General features: G+C 41.8%; 1 protein-coding gene across 1 annotated transcript in view; it reads left to right on the top strand.

The window, feature by feature from the left end:
* Positions 1–12,482: 12,482 nt before the first annotated feature.
* Positions 12,483–26,998, top strand: part of pdzd8.S (PDZ domain containing 8 S homeolog) — a 37,524-nt gene continuing 23,008 nt past the window's right edge. Inside the window, exons 1-2 of the mRNA XM_018227245.2 lie at positions 12,483–13,796; positions 25,555–25,680. Coding sequence (XP_018082734.1) covers positions 13,069–13,796; positions 25,555–25,680 — 854 coding nt within the window. The 5' untranslated portion in view covers positions 12,483–13,068. The remainder of the gene's footprint in view (positions 13,797–25,554; positions 25,681–26,998) is intronic.

Below are 26,998 nucleotides of genomic sequence, written 5' to 3'. Positions count from 1 at the left end.
GGGTGAGGAGAGGGGGCCGCAGAAGGGAAGCAACTAACATCTTAATGAAGAAATGCTTTGATAATGGACAACTGGAGCAAACGAGGTAATATCCTGGCACAAAAACCATTTAATATGATCCCACTAACAATAGGAGTTGGGGGGGGGGGACGCCTTGCAGCTATGGCAACAGCTCAGAGTGGGACTTCAAACATTCTCTCCCTCTGGAAGTGCAGTGCGAGTGCAGGTTGGGTTAACTTCTAGGGAGCGGTGAGCTAAATACATTTCTCAGGCAGGATTGCCCTGTACATTGGGAATACAGAGAACTGGACCATATGCACCTAACTAGTGTTACCAATCCCTATTTCTGTAGGGAAATGAGAGAGAGCAGACAGTAACCCTTCCAACACTTTCCTCTTGTCTCTATATATTAGGTACCTATCTAGTGTTACCAATCCCTATTTCTGTAGGGAAATGAGAGAGAGCAGACAGTAACCCTTCCAACACTTTCCTCTTGTCTCTATATATTAGGTACCTATCTAGTGCTACCAATCCCTATTTCTGTAGGGAAATGAGAGCAGACAGTAACCTTTCCAACACTTTCCTCTTGTCTCTATATATTAGGTACCTATCTAGTGCTACCAATCCCTATTTCTGTAGGGAAATGAGAGAGAGCAGACAGTAACCCTTCCAACACTTTCCTCTTGTCTCTATATATTAGGTACCTATCTAGTGTTACCAATCCCTATTTCTGTAGGGAAATGAGAGAGAGCAGACAGTAACCCTTCCAACACTTTCCTCTTGTCTCTATATATTAGGTACCTATCTAGTGTTACCAATCCCTATTTCTGTAGGGAAATGAGAGAGAGCAGACAGTAACCCTTCCAACACTTTCCTCTTGTCTCTATATATTAGGTACCTATCTAGTGTTACCAATCCCTATTTCTGTAGGGAAATGAGAGAGAGCAGACAGTAACCCTTCCAACACTTTCCTCTTGTTTTCAATGCAGCAGAAGCCAACTGATTAACAGCCCCGAAGAAGAACTTTTGTTACAATGTATCATGAGTCAGAAAAGCACAGGCAGATATACATTTACATAGAACTATAAAACCAGTAACAGGTTGCAATTAAGGTGTATTGGGAAGTTGCTTAGAATTACATTTATTTCTTTCATTATGCAACATTTTATTTTTGTGGTTTACATCCCCCCGTTAATAATAAGCAGTCACTTAATGCAGTTATGAGCTGCGACGCATTGAGACGGTTTTCATAATATGTTTTAAATTGTTTTTCCTTTAAAATCACACACACACAGACAATATTGAGGGGAATGTGGGCAGATGAAAGGGTTTAATAGGACGGAGCAGAGATGTGTCGGTATCACTGGAAGAAGCAGAATAATGAAAATCCTGCTCGGTGCTCAGCTCTGGCCCCGCGTCTGCTTCATCAGGATCCAATTAGAAGCGAGCTCCTTCTCTTTATGAAACTTTACTGATCCGAGGAAGAAAAACCCATCAAATAATACAGTAAAATTCAGTTTATACTCATTAAAGAGCGTCGTTATTCTCCCAGGCAGAAAATTAGTCACTTTATAAAATGTAACTGCCCCCACAGAGGGTCCTTGGATTTAAAGAGAAAGCGCGGGATACTAAAGCACAGATGGGGCTGGGAATAAGCAGAATTAATCATTTATGGTTCGCTATGTGTTATATCCCTTGTTATGCCATAGACCAGGGTTTAACCGTCCAGGCCGACAATTAGGCAGCAATTTAAATGTCACTTTACCATTGGCACATGGTATTTTGTACTGATAGAAAACTAATTTAAAGAGACAGCCTCACCTATAACATTTCCTGGTTGCCAAGGCTGATGACCCTAGCAACAAAAACACTTTTCAACTACAAGGAAAGATTAAAAGCAACTGCAACTTTGAGTAGATCTTTTGTAGCTGAACTTGCCCTTTACTATTAGCGATATAGATTGTTTTGGCCCTTATGACTTTTTTTTAATCCTCCCAGATGGGGATGCTGGGAGTTGTAGAGCAACAGGCACCAATGGGCCACTGGTTGGTATCACTGATTCATGTAAAAAAAAAAAACTCCACTAGGGCCACATGTATCCTGCATTAGCAGGGCCCTACCCAGCTCGGGATACCAATCAGCCCACCTTCCAGGGATGCGTGTGAAGGGGTTAAACATTCCCTCCTGTCACTTTCTGTCAATGGCTCTTTGAAGTTGCCGTGTGTAGAGATGTAATTATCTGAGCTCCTCTAACGAGACGGGACCTGGCAAACGATAACACATTTCATTGCAAGTGACACCACTGAGCTGAGGGAGCTTGTGTCCTGGCACACACAGGGTTAAACCCCTCTCCCCAGGCTTGATAAAGTCATAAACGCTTAAAGGTGTGGCTCACCTTTGAATTAACTTTTACTATCATGCTGACAAGGATAGTAGAGGATAAACAGTTTGCAATTGGTCTATTTTTTTATGTTTTTTTAATTTGTTTCTTTTTTTCCCAGCAGCTTTATGGCTGCTAGGGTCCAATCCAAGCACTGCGTATCTTGACAGCGCTATATAAATAAATGATGATGATTTACCCTAGCAACCAGAAAGTGGTTTGTACAATAAACTGGAAGATGAATAGAAAAATAAGTAATAATCAACAATAAAACTGTAGCCTCAGAGTTTTTTGGCTGCTGGGGTCAGTGACCCCCATCTGAAAACTGAAAAGAGGCAGAAGAGGAAGGCAAATAATAAGATATTGTGTAACATATAGGTATAGGATACGTTATCTGGAAACCCATTATCCATAATGCTCTGAATTACGAGAAGGCCAACTCCCATAGACCCAATTTTATCCAAATAATTCAGATTTTTAAAAATGATTTCCTTTTTCTGTGTAATAATAAAACAGTAGTTTGTACTTGATCCCAACTGAGATATAATTAATCCTTATTGGAAGCAAAACCAGCCTATTGGATTTATTTACTGTTTATATGATTTTCTAGTAGACAAGGTATGAAGATCCAAATGACAGAAAGATCCATTATCTAGAAAACCCCAGGTCCTGAGCATTCTGGATAACAGGTCCCACACCTGTACTAAAATTTTACTTAATAGTAGGGATGCACTGAGTCCACAATTTTGGATTTGGCAGAATCCTTTGTGAAAGATTCAGCTGAATACCAAACCTTAGTATTACTTCCTTGTTTTGAAACCAGTTACATTTACTAATGACATTAAAATAACAGAAAAATGTTCATTAATATTTTCTTTTCTTATGGAAGTTCCCCTGTGTACACTTAGGTTACAAACCCATAGGACAGACTTAGATTTGAGTTGTTGCACGCCAGCAGCTTGAACCTGATGTTTAGTTCTCCTTTAATATCTAAGAATTGGGATTGTCAAACGTGCATTTAATTTCCCGGTTATTCATCATTGCTGACATAAAACTGCTTTATATTTCAGGCTGAGAACTCCCTGAGTGTTTATTGCAGCCGGGACAACAAACGCCATCATCTCTGCGCCAGAAACACGCCATTATCCCACGGAATTAGAGCACATATTGCAGTGTTTAATAAATTAGCAATTGGTACTTTATTCAATTCCCCAGAATGTTTTTACTTTCCATGAATAATTATTCTCTGCTCTCCCAGCTTTTTGGGCTTGTACTAAAAACATGCAGAAATGCCTTTTGTGTGGCTCACAGATGGTACCAGCCTGGCACTCACACAACAGCCAATGGGAAAACCTGCAGTAGGCGGGACTTGAACACTCTGATGGAAGCTTAAAGGGGCAGTGAGCCTGTGACTCAAGCAGTGGGCGGAACTTGAACACTCTGATGGAACCTTAAAGGAGTAGTGAGCCTGTGACTCAAGCAGTGGGTGGGACTTGAACACTCTGATGGAAGCTTAAAGGAGTAGTGAGCCTGTGACTCAAGCAGTGGGTGGGACTTGAACACTCTGATGGAAGCTTAAAGGGGCAGTGAGCCTGTGACTCAAGCAGTGGGCGGAACTTGAACACTCTGATGGAACCTTAAAGGAGTAGTGAGCCTGTGACTCAAGCAGTGGGTGGGACTTGAACACTCTGATGGAAGCTTAAAGGGGCAGTGAGCCTGTGACTCAAGCAGTGGGTGGGACTTGAACACTCTGATGGAAGCTTAAAGGAGTAGTGAGCCTGTGACTCAAGCAGTGGGTGGGACTTGAACACTCTGATGGAAGCTTAAAGGGGCAGTGAGCCTGTGACTCAAGCAGTGGGCGGAACTTGAACACTCTGATGGAAGCTTAAAGGAGTAGTGAGCCTGTGACTCAAGCAGTGGGTGGGACTTGAACACTCTGATGGAAGCTTAAAGGGGCAGTGAGCCTGTGACTCAAGCAGTGGGTGGGACTTGAACACTCTGATGGAAGCTTAAAGGAGTAGTGAGCCTGTGACTCAAGCAGTGGGTGGGACTTGAACACTCTGATGGAAGCTTAAAGGGGCAGTGAGCTTGTGACTCAAGCAGTCACCAGTACTGGAATATGTTAATAGCAGTTCTTGGTGTGGGGGCTGGAGCATTTAACCTAGGCAGTAGCAGCTTACAGGTTAAAGGCAGCAAGTCTGTGACTCAAGCAGTGGGTGGGACTAGAACACTCTGATGGAAGCTTATAGGGGGAGGGGTCTGTTAATCAAGCACTAGGAGGGACTAGAACACTATGATGAATGGTCACAGGGGAGAAGCAAAGAGATTAACTCAAGCAGTGGGTGGGACTAAAACTTTCTGATGGAAGCTTATAGGCTAAAAGGCATAGAGTTTGTGACTCTGCAAATATCAAATAACCAATGACAGGCTGACACTAGAACCAGCTGTGATTGGCTTCTATTCTACAAAAGATATTTTAAATAAAAAGGACATTGCCTGTTGGGGTAACACAAATTTGTGAAGTTCTATCCCTAGAGAGTAAGTTGGACCCTAACAACCAGGTGCACAAAAAAAAAAAAAAATAATAATAAAAAAAAGGTGAAACGACAAGAAACAAACAATAAATAAGAGTTTAAAATGAGTGCCCCAAAGATGCAGAACAGGGACACATCTTTGTTTCTTTGCTATGGCCACTGACCCTAACAACCAGGCAGAAGACGGACTTTGACATTAGACATGGCTCCATTGTTTTAATTTATATATTTATTGCCCTTTGATGCAGCCCCTGGAGAGACACAGGTTGCAGATCTCAAAAGCTAAAGGTTTTATTAGCAAGTCCTGTAAGGAAGCGACTGTCTCCTTTTATTAGGCTGCAGCCTCTCCCCCTGTACTTATGGGCCAGACATAAATAACTGTGCTTCATACGGGAAGATGGTTATTACCTTAAAGCAATAAAACCCTGAGCAGTTCCAATAAAACAGGAATCATAGAATAAAAGTGCTGAAATATCTCTCTCGGACTTCCCTGCACCATTAATGGGAACCATGGACTGTATCCGGTAGAGCAACACTGACTCCTAGTGGCCAATATTGTAATAGTAAATATGTTCTGTATAATGAAAGAAAAAGTAATTCTAAGCGACATCACAATACACATTTATTAATTACACATTTGTTGTGGTTTTCATATTATGCACAAATGTTATTACTATTGAAAGGAGTCTACCCCTTTCTGTTCTCTCATTCTGGCTCTTGAAACAATGTTGACAGAAGTTAGGTCTCCTCCAGGTCTGCTCGCTTCTGCTACATTGTTGCAGGAGTCAGAAGCAGCAGTGCAGAAAATAATAAACCAGCACCTATGGAGACCCTTTGCACAAGGATTGCTTCAACTTGCCAATGTGGTTCTACACTGACCTGCCAGATTGATATCTGGGCATTTTTAGGGCAGATGTCGGTCAAACACACCCATTAGTGGGCCCCATACAAGGGCTTATAAGGTGCCAACTTGCTCAGCAGATATTATTGGTCCGTGTATGGCCAGCATTGAAGATCTGATTAAGATGCATTTCCCGTTTATGATTTTTTGGGAACAAAAATATCATGTTTTTTCTTCTTGATTACAGTTTTATATGCATGGGGTTTGCTTTCTTTGATTTCTGTTTTTCATGTGATGGGGACCTCCATAAAGGAACATTAACATTAAAAAATGAAAGTGTTTTAAAGTAATAAAAATAGAATATACAGTGTTTCCCTGCACTGGTAAAACAGGTGTGTTTGCTTCAGAAACACTACTATAGTTTATATAAACAAGCTGCTGTGTAGCCATGGGGGCAGCCATTCAAGCACAGGATACACAGTAGATAACAGATAAGTACTACTATAGTTTATATAAACAAGCTGCTGTGTAGCCATGGGGACAGCCATTCAAGCACAGGATACACATTAGATAACATATAAGTACTACTATAGTTTATATAAACAAGCTGCTGTGTAGCCATGGGGACAGCCATTCAAGCACAGGATACACATTAGATAACATATAAGTACTACTATAGTTTATATAAAAAAGCTTCTGTGAAGACATGGGGGCAGCCATTCAAGCACAGGATACTTTTTGTATCACTACCTGCCCAAATTGGGGTAAACTGCACATATACTGGTAAACAGGTAATAATAAACCATGAAAAACTCAAAAGGTTGAACGTAGAGGAACTCTATGGCTCTGAAACTGTTATGAACTATTATAGAGAAGAAATACATGCTGCAATACCAGGCTCAGCCTACAGGTGGTGCTACTCTTTAGCCTGATCAAGGACAAGTAAGACTGTGGTGGCTCACCTTAAAGTTAACTTTTTCCATGCCATGCAACTGCCAATCCTTAACAACTGGTCTTTTTAAAAAAAAAAAAAAAATAGTTTTAGCATTAGTTGCCTTCTTCTTCTCACTTTCCAGCTTTCAAATGGGAGTCACTGACCCCCTACTGTGTGTATATGATATGGGGGTTACTATGCCTATATATTATACAGTTACTGTCTGTGTGTATATGATATGGGGGTGTCTATATATTATACACTTACTGTCTGTGTGTATATGATATGGGGGTGTCTATATATTATACAGTTACTGTCTGTGTGTATATGATATGGGGGTGTCTATATATTATACACTTACTGTCTGTGTGTATATGATATGGGGGTTACTATGCCTATATATTATACAGTTACTGTCTGTGTGTATATGATATGGGGTGTCTATATATTATACAGTTACTGTCTGTGTGTATATGATATGGGGGTGTCTATATATTATACACTTACTGTCTGTGTGTATATGATATGGGGGTGTCTATATATTATACACTTACTGTCTGTGTGTATATGATATGGGGGTGTCTATATATTATACACTTACTGTCTGTGTGTATATGATATGGGGGTGTCTATATATTATACACTTACTGTCTGTGTGTATATGATATGGGGGTGTCTATATATTATACACTTACTGTCTGTGTGTATATGATATGGGGGTGTCTATATATTATACACTTACTGTCTGTGTGTATATGATATGGGGGTGTCTATATATTATACAGTTACTGTCTGTGTGTATATGATATGGGGGTGTCTATATATTATACACTTACTGTCTGTGTGTATATGATATGGGGGTTACTATGCCTATATATTATACACTTACTGTCTGTGTGTATATGATATGGGGGTGTCTATATATTATACACTTACTGTCTGTGCGTATATGATATGGGGTGTCTATATATTATACACTTACTGTCTGTGTGTATATGATATGGGGGTGTCTATATATTATACAGTTACTGTCTGTGTGTATATGATATGGGGGTGTCTATATATTATACAGTTACTGTCTGTGTGTATATGATATGGGGGTGTCTATATATTATACACTTACTGTCTGTGTGTATATGATATGGGGGTGTCTATATATTATACACTTACTGTCTGTGTGTATATGATATGGGGGTGTCTATATATTATACAGTTACTGTCTGTGTGTATATGATATGGGGGTGTCTATATATTACACAGTTACTGTCTGTGCGTATATGATATGGGGGTGTCTATATATTATACACTTACTGTCTGTGCGTATATGATATGGGGTGTCTATATATTATACACTTACTGTCTGTGCGTATATGATATGGGGGTGTCTATATATTATACACTTACTGTCTGTGTGTATATGATATGGGGGTGTCTATATATTATACACTTACTGTCTGTGTGTATATGATATGGGGGTGTCTATATATTATACACTTACTGTCTGTGTGTATATGATATGGGGGTGTCTATATATTATACAGTTACTGTCTGGGTGTATATGATATGGGGGTGTCTATATATTATACACTTACTGTCTGTGTGTATATGATATGGGGGTGTCTATATATTATACAGTTACTGTCTGTGTGTATATGATATGGGGGTGTCTATATATTATACAGTTACTGTCTGGGTGTATATGATATGGGGGTGTCTATATATTATACAATTACAGTCTGGGTGCATATGATATGGGGGTGTCTATATATTATACAGTTACTGACTGTGTGTATATGATATGGGGGTGACACTGTGCCTATATATTATACAGCTAGTGTGTGTGTGTGTGTATGTGTATATATATATATATATATATATATATATATATATATATATATATATATGTATATGATATAGGGATTAGGATAAGTCAGTGAGTCAAGAAATATTATCTTACCCGGGGGCAATTCCAGAAAGCATTAATATCACACAAGTGGCATTATGGGATTGCTGATTAGATCTATGGGATAGGCAGCTATTGGCTCAATCCTCTCACAGACAATAGAAGTCAATTGTTTCAGGAAGGTTTTCGGTTTCAGACTAGGATCCCGTTTCCCTCAATAAGATATTTGAATAAATCTGGGGACAATCTCGCACAAGGTTTCCTGACAGTTCTGCACAGCTGGGAGCAATTTCTGCCTTATTTTGCCTCTGAATTGGAGCAGTTCTATTATTGTGATTGCTATCATTTGCCTAAAACATGCCAGTATAGTCCTGCGTGCAGTTATTGGGCTTGGCTAGGGGTCTGTATAGAGATTTTCCAGCCTCCTACAGTAGAGTCTAATAAAACTGTTTTAATTAACCCCTTTGCAGCTGGACACATCCACAATACATCTATTTGTAGGACTAACAGCGCTGATATTAAACATCAATCTGTAAACTGTATCTACATCCAATTTTCCTATAGAAGCAGGCACCTATTGAAGCAGGCAAAACGAAAACCCAAACCATTTTAAAGGGTAAGTTGGTGCCTGTAACATTTAAGTGTTGCACAGACCATGAAGAGCAGTACCACACATGACCTGCAGATGGCAGTGAGGAGACCTGCTTGCGACTGTCATAAAGAATCATTGCAGAGCAACAGGGAAAGGTGAATCAGGGACTGTTTACACAGGTTTTGGGGGGTTGCCAGGCATAGGCTGTATTCTACCCACTACAGTGATATACTCTAGACAGAACTGAATTCTCTGCCTCCCCTTAATCAGGTATGGGGGAAGACTGTGTCCTGCTCAGTGATAGAAGGCTAGCAATTAACAAGGTTAGATTATAGTACACAGGACTGGATCAGTAGCAGAAGTCCAAAGCCTTGCTCTTTTCTGGCTTCCTGCAAGTGATAAATTCTACTAGTCCCGTAAAACACTGATGCAGCTTGATGCTGATAGGCCCAAAGAGGCTCCTCCTTTGCTCTGGGTTACAAGAGGCCTTCAAAGGTTTGAAAGCCCAAAAAAACAATGTTGCATAATTAAAAAAAAAAACAATTCTAAGAAATTCCTTGATTTTAAAGTTATGTGCAAATGTAACTGCTGGCAAAAGCAGTGTCTGCCTGTCCCTTTCTTTCTGTTATCTGCACTGTTGTTTCTGACTTCTGAAACAATGTAGAGGAAACCAGCTGACTGCCTACCTCTTAAAGGGTTGTGAAGACTGGAGTCTGAGTACAGCCAACATCCCCGACATTGTTTCAATAGTCGTAACCAGCAGTTAGTGCAGAAAATAGCAAGGGACAGACCTTGATATGTGTATGTGTGCAGAACTGAAAATCTGTAATGAATAATAGGAGATTTGCTAGGAATTTTATTTGCTCGGAATTCCCAGTTTTTTGGGAGTGGCTTACAACTCCTCTATGGCTACATACACAAGACACATGGGAGTGTTACTATTAGGTCGGGAACAGGTCCCTGCAGAATCTGATAATGCATCACTGTCCCCATTCATACAAATAAATTAAATTACATTTAATTAATAGAGTCAGGGCTGTTTTTTCTTCCAGTGCCACCATAGTGATTGGACTGGACCACCCCCAACCCTTTGGTGACTGGTGTATGTGCAGAACAGGTTATTTCCTATGTATATAGTGATCACGCGACAGTTGGGGGTAAATATTTTTCTGCACTTTATTTATATACAGACACTATTAGGCCAAATATGAGGATTGTTCAATGAGAGGATGGAAAGGATGCCAGTAACAAATATAAAGGGATTATAGACACTAGCCCATAGTAACATTTAGGTGGCATTTCTTAGAAAAGTATCACTGGCCTTCCTATATTATTGTCTTTTTACTTTATTAAATTGTTCCCCTGTGAGTTCATTTTTAGTATGATGCAGAGACAGATATTCTGAGACAATTGGTTCTCATTTTTTAATATGTGTTTTTTTTAGTTATTTAGCTTTTTATTCAGCAGCTCTCCAGTTTGTAATTTCAGTTATCTGGTTGCTAGGGTCCAAATTACCCTAGCAACCATGCACTGATTTGAACAAGAGACTGAAATATGAATAAGAGAGGCCTGAATACACAATACATTTGTAGCCGTACATACCATTTGTTTTTTTTAGATGGGGGGGCAGTAACCCCCTGTTTGAAAGCTGGAACGAGTAGAAAAGTAGAAGGCAAATAATTAAAAAACTATAAAAAAAGAAATTATGAAAACCATTTAAAATATTGCTTAGATTTGGCTAACATACTAGAAACTAACTTAAAGGAATAGTTCAGCGTGAAAATAAAAACTGGGTGAACAGATAGGCTGTGTACAATAAAAATGTATCTAATATAGTTAGTTAGCTGAATAAATAATGTATAAAGGCTGGAGTGAGTGGATGTGTAACATAATAGCCAGAACACTACTTCCTGCTTTTCAGCTCTCTAACTCTGAGTTAGTCAGTGACTATAAGGGGGGCCACATGGGACATAACTGTTCAGTGAGTTTGTAATTGATCCTTAGCATTCAGCTCAGATTCAAAAGCAACAGTTATGACTCATGTGCCCCCCTTCAAGTCTCTGATTGGTTACTGCCTGGTAACCAGGGTAACCAGTCAGTGGAAACCAAGAGAGCAGAAAAGCAGGAAGTTGGGCTATGTTCTGTTATGTTAGACATCCAGTCACTCCAGCCTTTATACATTACATATTTAGCTAACTAACTATATTAGAAACATTTTTTGTTTTGCACAGCCTATTTACCCAGTTTTATTTTTACACTGAACTGTTCCTTTAATGGCGAACCCAGGGTGGCTGCTACCGCCATGAGGCAAGAAACAGCTTAACAAGAGGCAAAAATACACCTCTTGTAACTTTAAGGGCCACATTTTTCCCCAAAAATTCATCTCTGCTGGGCCTTTAAAGAAAGACTGAAGAACTGGTCCTACATGACATTTTCCATAGGCATGTATAGATTATTATGCACAATTCAGTTGTCTTTGACAAGTTTGTTGTTTAAAGGGATGATTTTTATGCATTTTTTAATTCTAAATGACACTGTTTACACTACAAATAATTCTTTCTACAATATGAAATGTCATTCCTGAAGCAGCAAGTGTATTTAGTAGTAATATTGGTGTGTAGGTGCATCTCAGCTCATTTTGCCTGGTCATGTGATTTCAGAAAGAGCCAGCACTTTAGGATGGAACTGCTTTCTGGCAGGCTGTTGTTTCTCCTACTCAATGTAACTGAATGTGTCTCAGTGGGACCTGGATTTTACTATTGAGTGCTGTTCTTAGATCTACCAGGCAGCTGTTATCTTGTGTTAGGGAGCTGTTATCTGGTTACCTTCCCATTGTTCTGTTGTTAGGCTGCTGGGGGGAGGGTAATATCACTCCAACTTGCAGTACAGCAGTAAAGAGTGACTGAAGTTTATCAGAGCACAAGTCACATGACTGGGGGCACCTGGGAAATTGACAATATGTCTAGCCCCATGTCAGATTTCAGAATTAAATATAAAAAAATCTGTTTGCTCTTTTGAGAAATGATTTCAGTGCAGAATTCTGCTGGAGTAGCACTATTAATGGATGGGTTTAAAACAAATAAAACAAACATTTTTTCCCCATAACAATATCCCTGTAAGGACAAGTTGTCTTTAATTACAACACATTTGTAGCCTTACAGAGCAGTTTGTTTTTTTTTTAGATAAAAAAATTTGAAAGCTGGAAAGCGTCAGAAGATAAAAGGTGAATAATTTAAAAAAAATAATAAATGATGAAGACCAATTGAAAAGTTGTTAAAACGTGGCCATTCTATAAGATACTAGCAGTTAACTTAACCCTTTAACACCACGTTTAGCCGGCAGGGGCAGCAGTAACAGTTCAGACAGACAGAGGCCCAATAAATAGTGAGAGTCTAGAAGATCTGACAGGACATTACCAGTCTCAGCTCAGGAGGCCACACACAGTCCCGGTGTATCGGGGAGGCGGGAGAGAAAAAGCAGGGCCTGTGGTGAATGTCAGTCCTGTCCTGGTGCAGAATTTCCCCTCAGAGCCCAAATCAGCTCATCCTCTCGCCCTCCATTACACTATGTCAAACCTTCAGTCCTTATAAGGCGAAGGAAACCGTGTGAGGTAAAGCAAAGTCCCCGGAACAAAAGGAAGACGCAGGACGAAGCTTAGCCGCTGTCACATTCACATCCCATTGGAGGAACAAGCTTCAAGGGACCAGTCAGGCGCCATGTTGCCGGAAGCGGAAGCGTAGAACTGGCGACAACTTCCCGCTGGAGTTTGACAGCTGTGGGCGCCTCGTTTTGGCATAGCCCCGCCCCGAGCGGCCGCCAATGGGAGGGTGAGGAGCCTGTTTCCCAGACAGCGGCCAGAGGAGCGCTGGGCAGTGAGTGAGGAAATGGTGTACGCGGCTTTACTGTCCGCCCTGGCGGGTTGTCTCCTCACTCTCCTTCTGCAGCTCCTCCTGCTCTACCGCCGCCGGCCCGAACCCCTCGCTCGTCCCCCTCCTCCCCGGCCCGTGGAGCCCGACGCCTCCCTGAGGGACTATCTGAAGTCAGAGCCGGCGGCTGCAGCACCGGAGAGTTGCCACTTCCTCAACTCCATATTCCTCTTCCTGTTCCGCGAACTCCGGGACACGGCGCTGCTCCGGCGGTGGCTCACGAAGAAGATCCGCGTGGAGCTGGAGGAGTTGCTGCAGAGTCGCACGGCGGGCCGCCTGCTGGAGGGTCTGAGTCTGAAGGACATTTCCCTGGGGGAGGCGCTGCCCGTGTTCCGCTCCGTGCGGCTCCTCAACGCCCCCGGGGAGCCCCTGCCCGACGAGCTGCAGTTCGAGCTGGAGATGGAATACAGCGGCGGCTGCCACCTGGCCATAGATGTGGAGCTGGTGTTCGGCAAGTCCGCCTCCCTGTCTGTCCGTCTGGGCCGAGTCATTGGCCGCCTGCGCCTCGTCTTCTCCCGACTGCCCTTCCCTCACTGGGCCTTCTGCTTCCTGCCCGACCCCAGCATCGACTTCCACGTACAGTCACAGTTTGAGGGGCGCCCCATGCCCCAACTCACCTCCATCATCGTCACCCAACTGAAGAAGGTCATCAAGCGCAAGCACACCCTGCCCAACTACAAGATCAGGTACTGGGGGTCCCTGGGGTACACCCTCCTGCCCAACTACAAGATCAGGTACTGGGGGTCCCTGGGGTACAGTCTCCTGCCCAACTACAAGATCAGGTACTGGGGGTCCCTGGGGTACAGTCTCCTGCCCAACTACAAGATCAGGTACTGGGGGTCCCTGGGGTACAGTCTCCTGCCCAACTACAAGATCAGGTACTTGGGGTCCCTGGGGTACAGTCTCCTGCCCAACTACAAGATCAGGTACTGGGGTCCCTGGGGGACACTCTCCTGCCCAACTACAAGATCAGGTACTGGGGGTCCCTGGGGTACAGTCTCCTGCCCAACTACAAGATCAGGTACTGGGGGTCCCTGGGGTACAGTCTCCTGCCCAACTAAAAGATCAGGTACTGGGGGTCCCTGGGGTACACTCTCCTGCCCAACTACAAGATCAGGTACTGGGGATCCCTGGGGTACAGTCTCCTGCCCAACTACAAGATCAGGTACTGGGGGTCCCTGGGGTACACTCTCCTGCCCAACTACAAGATCAGGTACTGGGGATCCCTGGGGTACAGTCTCCTGCCCAACTACAAGATCAGGTACTGGGGATCACTGGGGTACAGTCTCCTGCCCAACTACAAGATCAGGTACTTGGGGTCCCTGGGGTACAGTCTCCTGCCCAACTACAAGATCAGGTACTGGGGTCCCTGGGGGACACTCTCCTGCCCAACTACAAGATCAGGTACTGGGGGTCCCTGGGGTACAGTCTCCTGCCCAACTACAAGATCAGGTACTGGGGATCCCTGGGGTACAGTCTCCTGCCCAATTACAAGATCAGGTACTGGGGATCCCTGGGGTACACCCTCCTGCCCAACTACAAGATCAGGTACTGTGGGTCCCTGGGGGACACCCTCTCTGCCCAACTACAAAATAAAAACTGGGGGTCCCTGGGGTACACTCTCTTGCCCAACTACAAGATCAGGTACTGGGGATCCCTGGGGTACAGTCTCCTGCCCAACTACAAGATCAGGTACTGGGGATCCCTGGGGTACACCCTCCTGCCCAACTACAAGATCAGGTACTGGGGGTAGGGATCCCTGGGGTACAGTCTCAATCGCTGAACTGCAGGATCAGGTCTGGGGGATTTGGGGGGTTACATGCGCCGAATTACAGTTGGCCAAGGAGGCAACTTGTGTTTCAGGCCCTGGTATTTCACAAATGTAGTCAAATCTACAGCTGATCCCCTAAACAACTGATTTTACTACTCAAACCCACCAAAACTTACTGTTAGGAACAGACTGCCTGGCATCCCAATTTGGCAAATGTTTGGGGATATATTTGATCCTAAACTTGCCAAATTGCTCTGATATCCAGCGACCACCAAGCTGAAGGGTCAGTAGGAAATCAAACACTGGCACACGTCTGTTCACATGTGGGCGGAAGTATTTGCACCCACTGGGGGACTGCCAAACAAGTTACAGCATTTCTTAAATATTTCCCCTTGTCTACAACTCCCTGCACCTGTTACTCTGCCCAAGAGCTTACTCATAGCATTGGACTGTATCCGTGCACGTTTGTAATTATTTCCTTTTAAAATTGGGATTGGCCAGTGTCTAAATTAGGAGTTTAGAGAGAGGGGCATATTTATGGGGAACAGGTGAATGGGATTAAATAAACCATCATTTCATATCTAGAGCAGCAAGTAACCATCATCCCCAAACCTGAAAAGCACTGAGCTTGAGTTGGACTTGGTTTCCATATTTCAGGGTATTTTGATGGGGTTGAGTAGAGCAAACAGGGAAACAAACCAAAATTGGATGGTGAAAGTTGTAGTTACAAAACGTAAGCTGACTGACACTACCATAGTATCTAGAGCTGAAGATCTGCCCCCAACATTCTTGTAATTAGAGGGTAGAATTCCAGTGGCTGTACCTTCCCAGGCTTGTACAGGTATGGGACCTGTTATCCACAACGCTCAGGACCTGGGGCTTTCCAGATAACAGATCTTTCTGTAATTTGCATCTTCATACCTTAAGTCTACCAGAAAATATATAAACATTAAATAAACCCAAAAGGCTGGTTTCAGTCCAATAAGAATTAATTATATCTCCGTTTCGATCAAGTACAATATACCGTTTTAAACAAAATCATTTTTAAAAATTTGGATTATTTGGATATAATTGGGTCTTTGGGAGATGATCTTTCCATAATTCGGAGCTTTCTGGATAGCGGTTTCCGGATAACGGATCGAGTACCTGTATTTACCCGTAAAGCAATAAAGGGAAACTTAGGGGGTTATTTATCAAAATGGAAAAATTTCTCAGAATTTTCTGAAAACTACTCCAACCAAAGATTTTTTTATTTACTAATATATTTTCCCCCCAAAAAAACTTGATAAAATCATGAAAAAAATCAGAAAACCACAACTTTTTTTTTATTTAACGCCCGAATACCATGACTTTTTCATATTTGATGCCCGAATACCGCAACTTTGTCATATTTGACCCCCAAATACCGCAACTTTTTTGGAAACCCATCGCAGATCTTCCCATTGACTTGGCAGGTCTGAGTTGGAGTACTTTTTTATTCAGACTTTTAACACCCTCTGGGTCTAAGAAATCTCAAAAATTCAAGTTTTTTGTTTTCACAAAAAAAGTTGTTTTTTTCCCTTTAAAAGAAGAATGAGGAAAATCGGACTTGAATAAATAACCCCCTGAATGTTTTATTTGCACTGCCTGGCCTTGTTATCATGAAAGTTGTTTAAATCTAGATTTAATTCTGTATAAGCAACTGCTGCCATTGTCTCAGGCTTACAGCTAAGGAGGAGTTCATATGGTCGTTTAACATTTGAGTAATCAGCTTTTCCAACAATTGCTCAAGAAGAATCCAGAAGCTGACAAATGAACTTACTTTGTTTCCTTGGTCTGTGCCATTCAGTGTAACATAACCTAAACCAAAAGGGAAATATAGATAAAGTATATCCAGCAGTAGCCCCTTTATTCAGCTATTGCGAACTACATGTCACTATAAACCCCCAGGCTTTTTTAGTGGTGGTTCACCGTTCAGTTAAATTTTAGTGTATTCTAGAACGGCTAATTCTAGGCAACTTTGTAATTGGTCTTCATTACTTATTTTCTTTAGTTTTTTGATCATTATCTGCCTTCATCGTCTGACTCTTTTCAGTTTTTAAACAGTGTCGCTGATCCCATTGGGCTACAAAACCCATCATGCACTTGCCCGTGTGCCAGTATGGGATCATATTGGATGCTTTACTGTATAAAGACATTTAATCAGTGTTAGAACCTTTCTTGTATCGTGCAAGGTCACAGGGAGTTGGCAACAAGGATTAATATTCATCACATGCCACATGGTAGCTATATATATATATATATATATATATATATATGTATGGGTACGGGAATTTGCGTCCTGCTTCCAGGACGCAACTGTACTGTTGCTCTTAAAGGGGAACTACACCTGTTTTCTGGATAAAGAATGAAAAACGGATTCTGTAAACCATTGCCCTAACCTGCACACTTAATCCTGCTCACTGATTCTATAAGCAGACCGAGATCAGATGGTTGATAATAGAAGATAAGCCTTGGCTCGGCCTTGGGCATCTGATTAGTGCCGGAACAGGGCTGCCTAATTAATGATTTGGACTCGTTGTTCCACGTATGTTGAGTTAAATTGTTGGGATTATGGCACGAGCAATAGAGGTTGTGTTTTTGGCTGCGCCGGTTTAGCTTTGGGTAGAGTGATGGGCCTCAGTGGGTCCCTGTTTAACAAAAAACTACTTTATAATTGTTTTTACTATTTATTTCAGGACTTTACAAGGGCCGGGACCCAAGAGTTTTATTTTTAATATTGTACCAGGCAAGGGCAGCAGTGACTTCGGAAAACGAACCAACGCAAGTGCCATCTCGCTGGCGATTTTTCATTCTAGCCGACGGGAAGGCAGTTCAGGGATATTGTCGTCCCGAAGAAGAGGAGATTTATCGCCGGGGCGACTAATCTCCCCAAATTTGACCGTGTGCCCTTACCCGTAGACACATTGTAGCAGAAATCGCTTCTGTTCAAGCCCTTGTAATCAGTTGGCTTCTACTACAGTGTTTCAAATATCATAACACCCCCCCCACCCGGGCTGAGACTAAAAAGGGGACGACAGATACTGATGTTATACAGTGTTTACCAATAACTAGAAAGCGACTGAATATCCATGGATATTTGAAAGTTGTACAGAAGGGCGTTTTCCTTCAGTAGGTCAAATGTTATTTTTGGCTTAACCCCCCCCTTAAGCTGGTTAGTCAGAAAGCCGTGGATGTAATCTGTGTTGGTAGATCAGTTAATGTTCATGAAGGGTTGGGTTTCAGTGAATTATTCATTATATATTAATAATAAAAAAAAAAAATATATATATAGTGAATAAAGTACCCCCTTTTGTAAAATATAAGAATATTATAAATTACCGAGGAGTTTCATGACCATATAAAAGTACGAGGCCGAAGGCCGAGTGTTTTTATACAGGTCATGGAACTCCAAGGTAACTTCTAATATCCTCATATTTTGCAACTGGGGTACTTTATTTATTTTAATACACAAATTTCGGGGAGTCATGTGACAGAAATGACATCAGAACTCACCGTTTATAACTGATGACATCAGAACTCACCGTTTATAAGGATAAAATTTACAAGATATTCATGGCTTTTGTGTATTATATATATATATATATATATATATATATATATATATATATATATATATATATATATATATATATATATATATATATATATATAAAATATATAGACACTTTTAGGAAAAAAAGCGATTAATCGCAGACACAGAGCGATGGTGCCTGCGGGGAGTTACGTCCAATTATGGGAAGGACTAATCGTGACGCTGTACCTAACCTGACAGCCTGGACTCGGCCTGACAGCAGGGAACCCCTCTCACGGTGACGTATCAGGAGGTGTGGCCTAGACACTGTCAGCGAGTCGACAGAATGGAAGTAGGTGCTCTAAGGGCTATCGTTTGGCAGCTGACCTAGGCGATCGAGGAAAGGGAATAGGGATATGGTGTGTTGGTCTGATCACTGTCTAAGGGGCGAAAACACTAGTGGGTCTGCATCTGTGCGTCCTCCTCTGCAACTAATAGGGAACCATCGATACTCCCCTATGGATCTGTCAATGGGGATAGTTGCTGTCACTCACTTTTGCTAATCACACGGGGTCACTTGTTTGTGGAGCCACAAGGGAGGCTTTTTAAGAACACCGTGTTAGCGCATACATTTTGATTACACTTGCTGTTACTACATCTACATTGTAGCGATTTTATTCTACTATTCACAAAAATGTCTTTTAATGTTTTGATAGGTGTAATGATGATGTCACATTGCATTTTGGCGCCATTCTTGGGGTTAAAGGTGATGGTTGGGGTTAGGGTTTTCACTTCCTGAAGACGGCTCGAGTGTAGCAGCCGAAACGTTGAAATTAAAACTTACCACGTGTTTTTTTCATCAAAGCCCTAAGAGTGCGGTTTCATTCTTTCATTTATATATATATATATATATACCGCTGCATATTCACTTTCATTGCAAGCACTCCACAGGCCTGAGATGATACAGAGATATGAGGCACAAAAACAAAGAAACAGCCAAGTTGCTCAATTCCCTGAAAGTGAGGCTGGAAATAAGGGAATTTGGTTTCAGTGTCTGATACTTGTGGGTTTAAGTCACTGGCAGCTCCGTGTGAGATTGAAAATGTGACTAAATTCTTATGTAATCCCAGGGAAAGAGATTGTAATACAGCGACTTTACTTTGCTCATTGTTTTTCTAGGCCCAGAAGTTAAATATTTATTCCCTGATACTGGCAGTCTCCCGGGTTGCACATTTTTAGCGAGGAAACACAATATTAACTTGGAGCCAGACAGTCTGTTGTAGGAATTATTAAAGTAGCAGCACACACTGGCATGTCGGGCTTCCAGTGACCCAAACATGATCATATCTTTACGGCTGAGATTCTAGCTATCTGTATAACAGAGCATTCTGTCCCAGTGGCTGCACAGATCCTATCTGATCCCCATTGTAAGCAGCAGTCCTGTCCTGCTTTATGGCAGCTGAGATTCAAGCTATCTGTATAACAGAGCATTCTGTCCCAGTGGCTGCACAGATCCTATCTGATCCCCATTGTAAGCAGCAGTCCTGTCCTGCTTTATGGCAGCTGAGATTCTAGCTATCTGTATAACAGAACATTCTGTCCCAGTGGCTGCACAGATCCTATCTGATCCCCATTGTAAGCAGCAGTCCTGTCCTGCTTTATGGCAGCTGAGATTCTAGCTATCTGTATAACAGAGCATTCTGTCCCAGTGGCTGCACAGATCCTATCTGATCCCCATTGTAAGCAGCAGTCCTGTCCTGCTTTATGGCAGCTGAGATTCTAGCTATCTGTATAACAGAACATTCTGTCCCAGTGGCTGCACAGATCCTATCTGATCCCCATTGTAAGCAGCAGTCCTGTCCTGCTTTATGGCAGCTGAGATTCTAGCTATCTGTATAACAGAACATTCTGTCCCAGTGGCTGCACAGATCCTATCTGATCCCCATTGTAAGCAGCAGTCCTGTCCTGCTTTATGGCAGCTGAGATTCTAGCTATCTGTATAACAGAGCATTCTGTCCCAGTGGCTGCACAGATCCTATCTGATCCCCATTGTAAGCAGCAGTCCTGTCCTGCTTTATGGCAGCTGAGATTCTAGCTATCTGTATAACAGAACATTCTGTCCCAGTGGCTGCACAGATCCTATCTGATCCCCATTGTAAGCAGCAGTCCTGTCCTGCTTTATGGCAGCTGAGATTCTAGCTATCTGTATAACAGAACATTCTGTCCCAGTGGCTGCACAGATCCTATCTGATCCCCATTGTAAGCAACAGTCCTGTCCTGCTTTATGGCAGCTGAGATTCTAGCTATCTGTATAACAGAGCATTCTGTCCCAGTGGCTGCACAGATCCTATCTGATCCCCATTGTAAGCAGCAGTCCTGTCCTGCTTTATGGCAGCTGAGATTCTAGCTATCTGTATAACAGAGCATTCTGTCCCAGTGGCTGCACAGATCCTATCTGATCCCCATTGTAAGCAACAGTCCTGCCCTGCTTTATGGCAGCTGAGATTCTAGCTATCTGTATAACAGAACATTCTGTCCCAGTGGCTGCACAGATCTTATCTGATCCCCATTGTAAGCAACAGTCCTGTCCTGCTTTATGGCTGAGCTTTGAGCTATCTTGTTAGTACTATTCTATTCCCAAACCCTGTTTTGCTCATGATATGCAGATTATTTTATTTATTGATAAATTGTGGTCTCTTTGCAAGTAAGCATTAATTACTTTAAGTTATAGTATAACATGCATTTTGTTTTGCCATTGGAAATTTGCTATATCCCCATGGCTTCTCACAGCACTGTTTCCTTTTTTTTGGGGGGGAAGGATTTTTTTCTGGGGTTTTAGGCAGTTATTTGGATTAATATTGGTAACATTGCCTTGTTGTCTGATTACACTGCTGAGGCCTTGTGACACTTTGATCGAGTGCCCATGTGTAACCTGCTGATACAAATGTTGTGTTTGTGTATAGAACAATCAGGCGTGAATAATTTAGTTGCGTTGCCCCGTTACACAGCACCAGGGAACAATAAAATCTGATATGTTTCAGCCTCCCTCCTTATGTACAATCTGGCCCAAACCTGGAGATTTCTGCAATAGAGATGACTTTGTTTGTATCATATTGGCAAATCAGAAGATGGGAAAGGCAGGTGCAGTGGGCCAAGTGCATGCTGGGAATTGTAGTTCTGAAACATGTCATTTGATGTGTAACATTATGGCTATATTTATGTGGATAACCTGAAACTCTCAAGTCAGAAAAATAAATCTTCCCCCAGTGATGGCAAAACCATGTGTTGAAGCCAAGGAGTGCGTCCGGATCCTGTTTTTGTTGGTTTTAAGTAAGAATGACTCAATAGCAAAATATCTAAGGGCTGCACGCGAGCCAGAAGCTTCTCTCATTCCAAGTGGCTCCTGTAGCAGCAGAATTAGAACTGAATGGTAATAAATGGGCATTTCAGTAAAGAATCCATGCCTAGGGTGCCCCCATAAGCTGTAAGGGAAGGGGCTGTCCCAGAAAAGATCCATAAATAGGCTTTTAACTATAGTAATGAGCAGCAGCCAGACCCCAGTGTGTCGTGCAAATGATCTCTCTGTACAGACTATGAACAAACTTAGGGACTGTTCCTGCTGAATTGTGCTTAGTACAGGGAATACCTATGCTGCCATAGTTTTATGGGAACTCTCTGTACAGACTATGAACAAACTTAGGGACTGTTCCTGCTGAATTGTGCTTAGTACAGGGAATACCTATGCTGCCATAGTTTTATGGGATCTCTCTGTACAGACTATGAGCAAACTTAGGGACTGTTCCTGCTGAATTGTGCTTAGTACAGGGAATACCTATGCTGCCATAGTTTTATGGGATCTCTCTGTACAGACTATGAGCAAACTTAGGGACTGTTCCTGCTGAATTGTGCTTAGTACAGGGGATACCTATGCTGCCATAGTTTTATGGGATCTCTCTGTACAGACTATGAGCAAACTTAGGGACTGTTCCTGCTGAATTGTGCTTAGTACAGGGGAATACCTATGCTGCCATAGTTTTATGGGATCTCTCTGTACAGACTATGAACAAACTTAGGGACTGTTCCTGCTGAATTGTGCTTAGTACAGGGAATACCTATGCTGCCATAGTTTTATGGGATCTCTCTGTACAGTCTATGAAGAAACTTAGGGGACTGTTCCTTCTGAATTGTGCTTACTACAGAGGAAATATTGTATGCATGAATATAAATTTTTATAGTGTTTTTTAAAAAACATTCTTATCTATTTTCATCTTTTAGCACCCCAATGAAGTCTTTGTATGCCCATGGGATTGTTACATACCCTGCTAGTGTCCTGCAATAAGTTTACAACAGTGCTAAGCCTGTGAGATACCCACCTTTTATAGAAAATATGGTACAGGTATGTTATCCGTTATCCAGAAAGCTCCAAATTACGGATAGGCAGTTTCCCATAGACTCCATTATGATCAAATAATCCACATTTTTAAATATGATTTTCTTTTTCTGTGTAATAATAAAACAGTAACTTGTACTTGATCCCAACTAAGATATAATTAATCCTTTTTTGGAAGCAAAACCAGCCTATTGGGTTTAGAATAAAAAGCTAAATAACTCAAAAACCACATATAATAAAAAAATTAAAACCAATTGCAGAATGTCTCTGAATATCCCTCTGTACATCATACTTAAAGTTAATTCAAAGGTAAACAACCCTTTAACTGACCTCCTTATTCCTATTCCCAATGAAGTGAAACCCTATCCCCAGCCACTGTGCCATAACTTGTCAGATATTCTACTTGCTACTTTTTATTCCTCATCTTTCTATTCAGGCCTCTCATATTCCAGTCTCTTATTCACATCAGTGCATGGTTGCTAGGGGAATTTGGACCTTAGCAACCAAACAGCTAAGACTGCAACCTGTGGAATAAAAAGCTAAATAACTCAAAAACTACACCTATTAAAAAATGAAACTCTTAGAATATCACTCACTACATAATATTAAAATTTAACTCAAAGATGAACAATCCCTTTAAGCAAAAAGGTGCTTTGGTGCACCGCTGTATATTGGAGCTTTATAACACTCACACGGGTAATAAAATCTCATGAAAATGACTTAAACAGGAAATTCCTTAATTTTGAAAAGGATCCAAATGTTAATTTAATTAGAATATTTTTTTCCAATGTTTGCTGTTTTCAGATTGTGTATTCCCACTGCGTAACAGCATTGGAACATTTGGTTCCTGCTGAATTGTGCTTAGAACAGGGGGCCTGTAAAACTGTTTCACCTGCAAGATTTTGCTTAAAGGGATTGTTCATCTTTGAGTTAAATTTTAATATTATGTAGTAAGTGATATTTTGAGAAAATATACAATCGTGAAAACTAGATGAAAAATCAGAAGAAATCGTGAAAATTGGATTTTGTCCCACATCGCAAATTTTCGACACAGACAGGTAAGGGACCTATTATCCAGAATGCTGGGGTCCTGTGGTTTTCCGGCTAATGGAGCTTTCTGTAATTTGGATCTTTATACCTTAAGTCTACTAGTCTTATGGGAACCATTGTCACAACTAAGATATAATTAATCCTTATTGGAAGCAAAACCAGCCTATTGGGCTTATTTAATGTTTACATGATTTTCTAGTAGCCTTAAGGTATGAAGATCCAAATTACAGAAAGATCTGTTATCTGGAAACCCCCAGGTCCCGAGCATTCTGGATACCAAGTCCCATACCTGTATAGATAGATAGATAGATAGATAGTTTCTGGCTTTCCCACGACCTGCACCCGCCCACCACCCGAGCGTGACTTCCGGGTTCCTTTTATAGAGCCGATCCGCCTGTCGATGATGTCACAGGGGCGGGGCGAGAGGCGCGCGTCTATAAAAGTTGGAAGCCGCCATTTGGAAGGTCACAGGCATGGAGAACAGTCAGTACCCGCCCACGACCCGGAAAGGATCGTGCGAGGTCGGCCCAAACCCGCCCCACCCCCCGTGGGTATGGGGCCGGCCTGCACATCACTAATATTTAGATATATTTACTTGCTCTTCGTGGAGCTTTTCTGCAACATTCAGTTTTAATGAGATATTTTCCTCCTGCTAAATCGATGCTCTCAGCCCCTGCGGCTGCCGGACAAATGCACTTTATTCAATGTGAGTATCAGGTGTGTGGGCCCTGCAGATGCTGTAAGTACATCAAAGTCATACCTATAGCATGACATCACTGCGCCAGCACTAGTGACATCATTCATGTATAACACGAGAGGTGAGATCAGAGGGTGCTGACATTGCAGGCTGGGGGGGGATGTGTTTTCCATTTCTCTGCACAACATTAAAGGAGAACTAAGGGGCCCATTTATAAAGCTCTGTAATGAATTGTCACAATGATGTAACTGTGAAAAATACCTCCTGAAAATCTGCAGCTCTTCAAATTGGTGTAGAAAACAGATGGGTTTTTTTTTTTTTTTTTTTTTTAGAAAATAAGCTAAAATTAGATATAGAGAAAAACTTGTACCACTCCCATTGGAATGAATGAGGCCAGTGTTCCAGGAAAGTCACACCAAGTCCAGAGCAGTGTAAAGTGTCTGTTATTGAGTTATAAATATGTACAATGGAGCTTATGTGGACATTTTGTGCAGGGGAAATGCAAGTATAGGTATTCCTCTGTACTAAGCACAATTCAGCAGGAACAGCCCCGAAGTTTGCTCATAGTCTGTACAGATAGATCCCATAAAACTATGGCAGCATAGGTATTCCCTGTACTAAGCACAATTCAGCAGGAACAGTCCCTAAGTTTGCTCATAGTCTGTACAGAGAGATCCCATAAAACTATGGTACATAGGTATTCCTCTGTACTAAGCACAATTCAGCAGGAACAGCCCCGAAGTTTGCTCATAGTCTGTACAGAGAGATCCCATAAAACTATGGCAGCATAGGTATTCCCTGTACTAAGCACAATTCAGCAGGAACAGTCCCCTGTTTGAACATATTGTAGCTGTCACAACATTTTGTCCAGTGGAGAAAGGTGTGCTACTGATATTTAAATATAGAATGATAAAACAAGCATTTTGTCTATATTACGTTCTCGATTTGTTCTTCTCACTTGTGTCCTGGTTTCTTCCCTCCAGGTACAAACCATTCTTCCCAATACAAGTGCAGCCACCCGAGACTGATCTGGAGGAGTGGCCCCTCTTCTTGCAAGATTTGGGATTAACTGAAGGGCGCTTGAAAGTGTCTGTAGTCGAGTGCAGCAGGTAAGGGGGCTTCACCTTCTTTCTGCCCGAGACCAGAACTGGATCCATATATAACCACAAACCAACTAATTGTCCTGGACATTTTAGTCCTCTCTCAGTATTTAAATGGGACTATATTAAAGGAGAACTAAACCTTTCAGGGGATGCCTTTAACTGGATGTAATGCAGCCAAAGATGATGAGCATGGAGTTCTTCCTAGTTGTGTGCTTAAAGGGATATTGTCATGGGAAAAAATATTTTTTTTTCCAAAATGAATCAGTTAATAGTGCTGCTCCAGCAGAATTCTGCACTGAAATCCATGTCTCAAAAGAGCAAACAGATTTTTTTATATTCAATTTTGAAATCTGACATGGGGCTAGACATTTTGTCAATTTCCCAGCTGCCCCTGGTCATGTCCCATGACAGTATCCGTTTAAAGTCAGACTCCTACTCTGGGGGGGGGGGGGGGTTAGTTTTCCTTTAAATATACCTATACTGATTCCTGATGAGGCTTATTTAGTCTTTCACAGTGAGCACCCAGTGCTGTATTGTGTCACGCCTCACTCCTGCCCTATTTATTGGGGTACATGTTAAGAACAAGTGTACATAACCCCTGCCTGTTGCTTGTCAATGAAAGAGCAAAGGTGAAGACAAGGAGTGGTTGCTTTAATCAAGGTTTCATGCTGGTTAAATATTCATATTGCCTGCTTACATAGCTGTGCATATACACACTCAGGGGTTATTTATCAAAGTCTGAATTGATCTCCATATTTTCTGCTACAAATCCACTCGGTTTTTTTGTGCTTATTTATTATTTCATTTTTCCGATTTTTTTTTTTTTTGAATTTTCATCCGATTTTCACAGATTTTTCACCCGAAAACTCAGATTTTTGCCCAAAAACTTTGGGGTATTGCACAAAACCCAAATCATTCGGACATCTCCCATTGACTTATATGCAACCTCGACAGGTCCGAGATGCCAGATTTTCTGATTGGGACTTTTCCATCCTCTGGGTTTAATAAATTCCGAAAAATTCGAGATTTTTTAAAAGTCTGAATTTTAGTTTAGTGCTGCCATCTAGTGGTCACCTAAATTGCAATAGACCAGGAAGCTGTCCTCGCGATGCTGCCTTTATGTGCAATATGGCTGCTCCCACCCGTTAGGCAGCATCATGAGGACAGCTTTCTGTTTATACATTCAGATCAGGGACTCTCTAAAGCAATTTTAAATGCAAAGTGTCTCCAACTGGCGGCTGGCAAGTGACACTGAGAAATATCATTAAGATTGATTTCCTTTCCCTGCCTGGCAGCGCCCCCGTGTATCCTTTATAAGGAGAGT

The sequence above is a fragment of the Xenopus laevis genome, chromosome 7S (genome assembly GCF_017654675.1).
Source record: "Xenopus laevis strain J_2021 chromosome 7S, Xenopus_laevis_v10.1, whole genome shotgun sequence".
Lineage (NCBI taxonomy): Eukaryota > Metazoa > Chordata > Amphibia > Anura > Pipidae > Xenopus > Xenopus laevis.
Note: the sequence above shows the minus strand (reverse complement) of the source record. Positions and strands in the feature narration are given on the sequence as shown.